General features: G+C 39.0%; 1 protein-coding gene across 1 annotated transcript; it reads right to left on the bottom strand.

Moving 5' to 3' along the window:
- Positions 1–782: 782 nt before the first annotated feature.
- LOC113036407 (extracellular calcium-sensing receptor-like) lies at positions 783–5000 on the bottom strand. The gene is made up of 8 exons (XM_026192738.1): positions 4957–5000; positions 4299–4593; positions 3915–4204; positions 3500–3795; positions 2965–3170; positions 2613–2834; positions 2391–2514; positions 783–1687 (listed from the first exon to the last, which is right to left on the bottom strand). Exons 1-8 carry the CDS (start codon positions 4983–4985, stop codon positions 783–785), a joined length of 2367 nt encoding a protein of 788 aa, XP_026048523.1. The 5' UTR covers positions 4986–5000.
- Between the last annotated feature and the right edge of the window lie 6161 nt (positions 5001–11161).

Raw genomic sequence — 11161 nt, 5'->3', positions numbered from 1 at the left:
CAAGGGGACCCACTTGGTTTTTGCCATAAAATACTAGAATTGGCAGGTCTACCACTAGCGCCCTGTGCATTTCATACGTGTACTCCGACAGGTTCACCCGGAGTACATGTAATAAATGTGAAAAGGTCTGGAGAAACTGTGGAGAATGTTGTATGACTGTGAAATTGCTCACCATGACTGGTTTGGTGATGGGTCAATGATAATCTGGGAAGGCATATTATAATTTTACACTTTACTTTATGCACACCAAAAAATATCATTTTTCTTCAGGCTAAGACAGTAAACATGAATTTAATTAAACTGATTACAGTAAAGTCTAGTCTTAAGTCACGAAAAAACATGCCTTGAAATCACATCCCTGGATGGCCTAAAATTGGCAATCTTTAAATATAATTTAGAAAAAAACAAAACAGTGTTAATTTTTTGGGCTATTTATACTATTCATACTATGACCGAATTTACTCAGTTCACATTAAAATTATATTTGCACTTGGTGGCTTGGTGACTGATACAAATTCAAATGCTAAAAGAAATCAAAATGTTACAAGAAATTGTATCAGACCATTGAGAAATAACTCAGAACAACACACTGTTTCAATGTGACTTTACATTTATTCATACAATTAACTTTCAATTATATATGTTCATACACTAAATAAATAAATGCAGAAAAAATTATGGCATATGAATATGAACTTATTTAAGAAAAAAGTAGTAAATATTTCATTTAACTACAGAATGAAGAACGATTGGAAAATTAACATTTTGAGATTATTAATATATTATGACTGATTTTTGTTCATTAAATATTTCTTAGTGTTCTTTGCAGGCTTAAACAATATGATAAAACACTTTGGAGCAAATATAAATATTATTAGCCCAAAGCTGGAGGCCAGAATGGCAAAAATCTCCACAACCACTGTAAATTTCCCAGGAGAGCTGACATATGCTGGGATAAAGGTGATCCACACTGCACAGAATATCAGCATGCTGAAAGTGATAAGCTTGGCTTCATTGAAATTATCAGGTAATTTGCGAGCTAAGACAGCTAAAATGAAGCAAAAGGAAGCAAGCAGACCTATGTAACCGAGCACAGCCCAGAAGCCAACAGCAGAGCCTAATGCACATTCCAATATGATTTTCTCCTTGTATGTGGTTAGATTTTTAATTGGGAATGGAGGGCTCACTACCAACCATACAGTACATATTAAAACTTGAATAAAGGTGAAAGACACAACAGTCATTCTTTGCTGTGGAGGACCAAACCATTTCATGACATTGCTACCTGGAAGTGTCGCTTTAAAAGCCATTAAAACCACTATAGTTTTCCCAAGTACACAGGAGATACAGAGTACAAAGGTTATGCCAAACGCAGTGTGACGCAGCATGCAGGACCACTCTGATGGTGCTCCAATGAAAGTTAATGAACATAAGAAACACAGAGTCAGTGAGATGAGCAGCAGAAAGCTCAGCTCAGAATTGTTGGCTCGGACAATTGGAGTTGTCCTGTGATAAAAGAATACAGCCCCAATTATGATGGCCAGACAAGCACCAAGAACTGAAAATGTAGCCAGGATGATCCCTAGGATGTCTTGAAATGAAAGAAACTCTACAGGCTTAGGGATACAGGTGTCTCTCTTTGCATTAGGCCAGAACTCTTTGTGGCAGGGTAAACAGTCAGCTGAATCTGAATAAGAGAGAAAAAAAACCCAATAAGTGTCAAGTAACAGCTGTGTGCAGGCAGGAAAAGGACCCAAAGTGCAGACTCCTCGACAGGCAAAAGTATACTTCAAAACTCAGCTTTATTGCTGGATGGCAAAACGTAACAAAACCCGAAAATACAAAATAAACTTTCACAGGCATGCATAAAGACAGAACACACAGCATAAATGGGGGTAGATCACAACACAGACATAGAGAAACACAGGGCTTAAATACACAGGGGGAGCAATCAGGGAATGGGTAACAGTAGGGAAACACAGCTGGGGCAAATCAGGCCTAACGAGACAAGGGGACGCAAAACCAGATACATTAACATCAGACATGGACCTTCAAAATAAAACAGGAAACATAACACAGACTGAACTAAAGACACAGACTCACATGCAGGCACTGCAACAGAGGGAACAAAGACATGGGACCAGGGCAGACAGACACTGACTGGACACAGGATATAGCAACTAAGGATTACACAGAGACATAAACCATAAGACATAACTCTAACGAAGAAACCAAAGAATAGAAATGATAAATGATATATAAACTCAAAACCCTGGGTCAACGACCCAGGCATCCTAACAATAAGAGGCTACTAGGAATTAAATCATTGTAAATTGTATTTTTTCCAGTATAAAATGATTTTAAATGCATGGAGAAACATTTGATTTTACCTGTTATATTACTGATCTCTCCCTCAGGACATGCTATACAGTCATAGCAGCAGAGAGGTTTTCCTTTTTGCAGCATTTTACGAGTTCCTGGAGGACAACTGTTAGTACAGACTGACACTGGCACCTGTCAAGACAAGGTAGCATAACAGATATAAATATTACAGATATAAAGTAGCAGCAACTTGTTCACCAGAGTTTAATAAGTCAGATTCTCATCATTACTTTTCTGCTATCCTCCATCCAGGTTATGTTTCTGTTAATCTTAAACTCGTGGCCCACTCGTAGTGAGGCATCATACAGCCCTACAGTTACTATCTCAATGATGCCACTCCCACTTTTCTGCCAGTTAACCAAGTCATAAATAGCCACAGGATCCCCATTAGCATTAAATGACACATCATATCCATTTTGGGAAAAATTTACTTTCTTCAGCTCAGTTAAAACCTGTAAAGACAGTAAGAGAGAGAAAGAAGAACATGGGACATTGCAATAACACACATTGATAGTTCTTTTTATCTAAGTTATATTAGGAGTTATGAAAGACATTGGCATTAACATGTTCAGTTCTGCTTACCCGATTGGACTGTAACTTGATTAGTTTGTCACATTTTGCTATGGCATTTGTTTTTTGACACACTGCATTATGGATGGCATGTGCTATTGCATACACAGCCTTATACACCATGTTAGCAATTCTGAGCTGAGATGTGTCAGTGTACTCGCTTTGGAGATTCTGTATGTCTTCATTTCCATCACACATTTTCTTCTCTATGGCAGGAGCTATAATTACAAAAACACAGATAATAGTGTTATCGAGCCTGTAAGTAAAACTAGATTACAGGCCTGTTACATAGATATTAGAAAATTATTTTAGTAGAATGACTTACATTTGTAAATGGATAAAATTATATTGATATACAAGAAAAATTAAACTAAACCACTGGAACTTGACCTGAAAAGTCATTATATCAAGGGAGAATATATGCAGACATATGCCTGTGTTCACTTCATATTTGACCATTACCATTAGTGGAAAAAACATGAGCAGCAGTAGCTGTTGTAACACTACAATTTTGGGAAAATGATTTAAAAGCAAATGAAACTGTTACTTTTTTTCAGACTGCAGTTGAATGCATCCTCCCAGAACTCAGTAAACACTGGCGAGGCAGACACTTGAGTGGGAGACAGATTTAACAGGAAGTCTCTGAGACCTGGGATTGCAGACTTCGGAATACCAAATCCAATGGCCCCAGCACAGAAACTGTACTGTGTTAATTCTGTGCTTGTTACCCATGATTCACTGCCTATCCACTGGCGAGGTGGGGAAGGGTCACGTGATAGCTCCTCCAACAGGATCTTCATGTCTCCAAAAGATGCAAATGCCACAACAACTACAGCTGTAGACCTGGAGAGACAATGTAGTGCATTAGGAAAATGTTTTTTAAATGTCTTCACATGATCAAACATTTATTTTAAAGGTAATTACACAAGTCAATGCACAATAATTATCTTTGATAAAGAAACCTGCGGATAACATCTGCTACTCTCTGAAATCTGCTCTGTGGGTTTGTCCGATAGAAAGATACAGAGTACTCCACACAGATCCCCTCTTTCTGTGCTGCTTGGAGAAAAGAAGCCATGCCATTATTGCCATAATCTGAATCTGACCGGACAGCACCTATCCAAGTCCAGCCAAAGTGTTTCACCAGCTTGGCTAGTGCTTCAGCTTGAAACTGGTCACTGGGAATTGTTCTGAAAAAACTTGGGTACTGCTGCTTGTCAGATAAGCATGCACATGTGGCAAAGTGGCTCACCTAAATCACAAAAAATAAAATAGAATAACTCTGAAACAGCTGCACAAACGCGAACAGTCAACAAATACGTTTTCTAGAAAGGCAAAATATTTACCTGAGCAATGTTAAAAGCACTAACAAGTTGTGACATGGTAATAGATGGCGTAGACCCAGAGTCACCAACAACAGCCATCACCACACCAGACTGAGAGCAGTTTTTACCAGTGTTAAACTGAGCCTCCAATCTATTTAAAAACTGAAATGCCACATGCACTGCCACAGGTACTGATGCACATGAATCATAGATCCGATAACCAAGCTCAATTCCAGGCAGCAGGTCTGTGCTGTTGTTAATCTCTTCTATGGCAAAGACCATCGAACTTGTGGATTGCAGCTCAACAGTGTCAATGCTGTAAACAATCATGTCATTTTAAAATTTTGACTGTCAATTCAGGTAAAGATATTATACGTGATAAATTCAGCTCAGCGGCAATAATGTTGCAAACAGCTAGTTTAGGTACATCAAATCACTGCCTGACCAGAAATCAATATAAAATTATAGATAACAATTTACTGTTAAATATTTATAATATAAGTAAAAAATTCAGTTCTGAAAACACAAAAACACTATTTTAAAAATCTAAATGACTTACTATTGTTAGAAGAATTATATTATAAATACTTATATACCATGAATCATCATACATGTGAAAACATTTTTAATTTTACATAGTCCAACGTGTTTGTAGCACCCTCTTCTTCCACTTACTAACCTTCCTTTGCATTTCACAGGTGCAGGCATGTTGGTATACTTATTATAAGCTGTTTGCGTGTAAGAGTGAAGGGAGAAAGTGCCGCCAATAATGAAGTCCCCATCCTTTGAGAATGCAGGTGGACGTGTGCTACCCTGCAGCTTGCAATTCACAGATGATTCCACAGTACCAACCTTGGCGCCTGTAAGCATAGCCCTTTGACTCAGATCATCTAGGCACACAGCCAAGGCTGTGTTCAGGTGAAACAAACACACAGCCAATACCAGACAAATTATAAGATCATCCATCCCGCATTGATGTCAGTTGTGTGTATACGGGTGGAAATGCTTTTTTATTGGATTATATAGCTCTTCAGACAAGATTTTTTTTAATGATCACTAGGACATCCCCTTTCTTGGTCATCTTTGAGTAAGTCTTTATTTTGTATGAAATGTGTGCATAGCCTTACTATTACTATTGTTTTAATCTATCTGTTCTCCTCTTATAAACTACTTCAGGAAGCACTGTGCACTATTCAATAGTGATGTAATAATGTGGACATACAGAGGTAATACACATTGTACCATTAATTACACACCAAGGTATTACTAAAATGACTTGTTATGAACACTTTTTTGTTTGTTTTTGCTTTTAAGATAAGTAATATTAAATTGAAATTTATATGATTTGTATTTATATAAAAAATGATACATTATACAATCAATCATATCCCTCAAGATATTCGGCAGGCAGGCTCTGTGGAGGTTTTTAAAACTAAGTTGAAGACACATTTGTTCACCTTATCCTATATGTCTTAATTCTATGGCTTTTAGTTTTTAAATTTTTATTGTTTTTAACTTGTATTGTGTCTCTTACCTGTATTGCTATGTATTGCTTTTATTTTATTTATCCCTTTAGTTGTACAGCAATTTGAAAGCGCTTTATAGATAAAGTTATTATTATTGTTATTATTATTATTATTATTTATGCAATTACGTAAAAACTAGATACCTCTGAGGTGAAAATGACTTTCCCTTGGAGTTAACAGCAGGTGGAGCAGTCAGATCACAGAAGTGAAGTCATCTTCCACAAATGACACACACTCCAAGATTGGATACCAAGACATGTTGAATACCAGAGCAGCTGACCTGAGACAGAAGATTATGGCTAAGCTGGAAACCTGGCCCCTCTTTGGCCAGTTACTAAGACTATATGAAGTACCTTCTGAAAGTCTGCTAAGCTTGACCCTACTATTACCCAGCTGATACATAAGGAGATAGCCACAACTGATCATATGCTTAGTGAATATCTCACATAGCAGAAAGTTCTAGAAATACCATAGGCTGAGAGAGGAGCTAGAGAAGATGTGGAAGGAGAATGCAATGGTGGTCTCTGTGGTAATCAAAGCATTTCACCAGTGACCTCCCAAATTGGGGCAGTGGCTCCGGCAGGTTTCAGAAATGAAATCTGAGATGTCTGTCTAGAAGAATGCAGTCCTAAGAACAACAGAGATTCTTCACAGGATCATCAGTCTCCCAAGACTCTGGTAGAGGACCCAAGCTTGAGGGATAAAGACTACCTGCATGCAGGACTAGTGGAGAACTTTAACCTGTTGAAACGTGAAATTCTGTGCAGTATTTGGACTCAAATGTTTCATGATATAATGTCTTATACATGATATTTGGACACTATTATATTGTTATAATGCTTTTTTTTTTTTTTACCTGAAAACAGTTGTGGTAGTTTCAGAGTATTAACTATAAATCAGACATGCAAAATGCATTTCTGATTTTTCTACTTTTGTTAATAATATATCTATAGTAATCCATAGAAAATCATGTCTGTATTTTCTAATGCCTGTGTTTTAATCTTGAATCCAGCATTGTTGTCATTTTATATTAAACCACTAGGACCTAAATAATTAATAAGTTGCTATACAAATTAAATGCTAATCTAACTCATCAAGTCATAGTTTTCAAACAATTTATTGATAAGCAAAAATAAGATGTTGTGTCTTCAAAAACCTGCTCTGATTGCATAATAAGAGGTATGAAGGGAAACAAAAACAAACCAATTACTGTTCTTTAGCACCTTCCCTACATGGCAGCACTCTTTACTTATCTTATATCAATGGAAAAAAAAAAACCCTCTAAAAAATAATTTAAGTCAGCATTAACAATAATGTTCAGCTTTCTGAACCTGAGTTGAGAAATACTCAACGGATACATTTAGGCTTACCTCAATGCACAGGATCTACAGTCTGTCTCCTGTAGAGAGGTTGGATTCTGTTCCAGTGAAAGGAACTGGGCAGGGGTGGCATATTTGCATGCTCCTGTTTCGGTGCCTGTACATTACGTTTTTCCCTGGTTCTGACTGTTGTTTGCCCTTTTGTGCTTAACAGCAGTTCAGAATACTAGGCCTTTTGGGAGTCCCAGGGTCTGGGAAGGTGCCCTTACCAGGGCATCAATTGTGCTTTTAGGGGACTAAAATGCTTACATGAGCAATGGCAGTGTGATCTGGAAAGGTGTGACTGGGAGGAGTAGATCCTTACCTTACTGAGTGGTGTTTTGTTATTGGATATCTGTGCTAACCATAGTCTGCCCATAACAAACACCATGTTTAAGCTTGAGTGTCCACAGGTGCACTTGTAAACAGAACACTACAGTTTGATGATTGATGATCATTTTTGTAATGATATCATCAGCTCTGTGGCCAGATGTCTTGGACATTCAGATGAGAAAAGGAGTAGCACTGTCAACTGATCAAGACTTGATTGTGAGTTAGATCAAGTAGCAGGGCTGGTAGGGGTGGCCAGGTAAAGTGTTTCTCTTCTTTACCTGTTTGGCTGGCATTTTTCTGGACATATTTACTGTCAGCTGTTAGCATCAGCTGTTAGCATCAGCTGTTAACATCCGCTGTTAGCCGCTGGGCTGCTTTCGGACAGACGGCTTTCAGACATTATACCATCATGACTGTTAAGGTCCTGTTCTTCCGGGCTCTTCTCGCTGGGTTTGTTCTGCAGTCCTTACATACAAGGCCTGTCTCCTCCACTCTAACGGTGTGTTCACACCGAACGCGATGGACGCGAACAAAACGCCCCAAACGCCCCTAATTTGACACGTGCACATTCGCGTCTCAACGCGTGTCCAAGAAAAATCCATCGCCGCGTGAACCGGAAATGTGGGAGGAATGTGGGAGGAAGTTGTGCCAGACCGGTATCTTTGCAAGATGGCAGCTGTCGAGCTAGCGCTTGAAGAGAGAGTCTCCCTTCTCTATTTACTGTGGAGAGCAGAGCAGCGGCGTAAAAGACGTCCTCGCCGTACCTGGGTCCATCAGGTCCTCCAGAGGCGTGAGCAGTTTGGTGAGTTTCACCATTTGCTCCAGGAGCTGCGCCTGGATGACGGCCGATTCCAGCGCTATCACCGTCGGCCAGTTTGAGGACCTGCTTTCCCTCGTCGGTCCCAGCATCGCCCGCCTAGACACCAATTACAGGCGCTCAATCCCACCTGCAGAGCGCCTGAGGTTAGTAAAAGTGTTTAATACGGTAGTGTGGTGGACCACTAGAGGGCTCCACTCACACCCAGTGTATAGGAAGTGTGTTCCTGTGTTTTGTGGCGCGATATGCGCAGTTGATGTTGGAGACGAATAAAGAAGGAGTGAGAACTGAGAGCTGTGTCGTTGATGCTTACCTCCACAGTAGTCCTTTATTGATAACTGTGCTAATATGCTAAACCATCCATTTATACACTGCTAACATGGATGTGCTATGCTAACAGTGAATGCTGTCGGTGTTTACTGATAGCAAACTGTGGTACAGAGACGACTGTTTATAATATTTCTAGTGATACTCAGAAGCTCTCATCAAGTCCCGATTTAATTCGATTTATGCTGTTATCAGTGTTTGCGATGATAGCATGGCTGTGGTGTCCTATCAATGTATGCGCTCGGTGTTTGCTGATATCAAACTGTAGCATTAGGACCACTGAGTTATCCTTTGTAGTGATACTCACTCCTTTTTATTTAGACCTGGTTTGATTCAGGGATAGTTGAATATTTGTATATAATCCCTGCAGCTGTCAGACTCTATAGCAGGGGTCACCAGCCTTTCTTAAAACAGAGTTAGATAAAACTGTGAACAGTTTGGTTCATCTTTAGTTACATGGTTCTATCTTGATAAGCTATGTCTTATCACAGATTAATTTTTCAAAAATATTAATGATTTAAGCAAGGAAAGGGCTACATGTCAACATACAACTCTTTATTTCTATTAATGTCTTACTTCATTCCTACCTGATTGACATGTTTAGGAATTGTGAGTGATTGGCTCACTGTAGTTGTAAAAGTTGCTACCAATCAAATTATGATATGTTAAAGTTAAAACAAAACACAACTGTTTTAGACATTACCTAATATACATTTTGTAATTATCCTTATAATTACAAAATGTTTTATGTAAGATTTAAGTTTTGTGATTTAAATCTGACATCACAAAAGTATTTTGGAATTTGAATAATGTATTTTGTAACTGCAGTACACATAATACTGATTTTGAACAATTTTGTCCAGGTTCCTTGTCACCGGGGACTCCTTCACGACCAAGCATTCAGTTACAGAGTCGGTGTGTCCACGGTGAGCCAGATCACCCCCCAGGCAGCGACGGCCATCTGGGACTGTCTAGTGGACAACTTCATGGCTGCGCCTTCACCTGGAGACTGGCAGTCCATCACAGAGGGATTCCAGGAACGCTGGAACTTTCCTCTGTGCTGTGCAGCTCTGGATGGGAAGCACGTCCAGACAAAGGCACCCCATATATCATATAGGAGACACACACATTGATATACACTAAATATTTATTTCATTTCTTTTTTGTGGTGCCCAAATTGATGCACCTTCTTGATTTTGTTTAAACAATTATTGCACACTTTCTGTAAATCCAGTAAACTTCTTTTCACTTCTCAAATATCACTGTGTGTGTCTCCTGTATGATATTTAACTGACATTTTTTATTGTAACAACCAAGGATTTATACAGGAAAATAATGTCTATTAACAAGGTTGCCCAAACTTTTGCATCCCACTGTATTAGTATATTTTGTCATTAGTATAATATGAAATAAATTCTACATGTGTCAAGTCGTGTGCCAACATTTGCTGTGTAGTAGAACTGAGACATTAGTCATTATAAAAATTTATTTGAAATAATATTAAAATTCTCAAACAGAAAAACATTAAACATAAATATATAAAATATAAGAATTTACAGAGAGACAGGAATAAAAAGGACCAGCTGCTCTCCAGAGCAGGAACAAGGCTGAGGAGGAAATGCTCCATTGGAGACTGGTGTGGCCTCTTCAGGGACACCAGGATGGCCAGCTCCACTGCCGATGGACCGTCCTGGGACCCGTCCCTCATCTGCCTCGGAGCCGTCCTCCCCTGTGGGCCTGTAAAACAGCACAAAACACAAAGAAATGAGAAGGCTGCTACTAGATTTTAATTTCAACATTGAAAAAACAAAGCAAAACCAAAAACAGGATATAACCAGATTGGTTGTAGATATTTAGTAAAGGTGATCACAAGGCAATCCCACCGACTAAAAAGGTATCAGTGCTTGCTGTACATATCTGTGGGTGCAGCAGCAGGAGCTCAGGGACTGGGGAGGCTCTGCTGCAGAATCAGTTGGTTCTATCAATACAGTATTAAATGTTAACAGGTTGAATATAATAATCATAGAGTAGACAGTGGTCCCTCATTTATTGCAGCAGGGGTTCTCAGAATAACTAGCCCCTGGTCACGCACTTTATACACTGTTTTCCCCACACACATGAACATTGGTCACAGTTTTCACAATTGATTCTCAAAGTGCAAACCTTTGTAGATTGCAAAACGTAAAAGTATTATTATGCCGCGGTTTGTCTTCATCTGCCCGCCACTTTCGTGCGCCTTTTTCCCTCGCGGTGCAGGTGTCTATTTCTGAATGAGGGTCATAGTTATGGGTGTTTTTGTGCTGTTTTTTCTATTGAACGTAATGGTTATCAAAACCAAACGTGATAAATTTGGCAAGCGCAGGAGACATGGCACGGAGCAGATTTGTCAATCAGGCTGCAGAATGCAATGCTGTACTGTGCAATAAAAAATCAGCGAAAAAGCAAAGCAGTGACGGATGAACAGTGGGACCACTGTGTGCTGTTTATTAATAAACAATAAAATATATTCCTAAATGACAACAT

This window comes from Astatotilapia calliptera, chromosome 14 (genome assembly GCF_900246225.1).
Source record: "Astatotilapia calliptera chromosome 14, fAstCal1.2, whole genome shotgun sequence".
Lineage (NCBI taxonomy): Eukaryota > Metazoa > Chordata > Actinopteri > Cichliformes > Cichlidae > Astatotilapia > Astatotilapia calliptera.
This window is presented reverse-complemented; position numbering and strand designations above follow the sequence as displayed.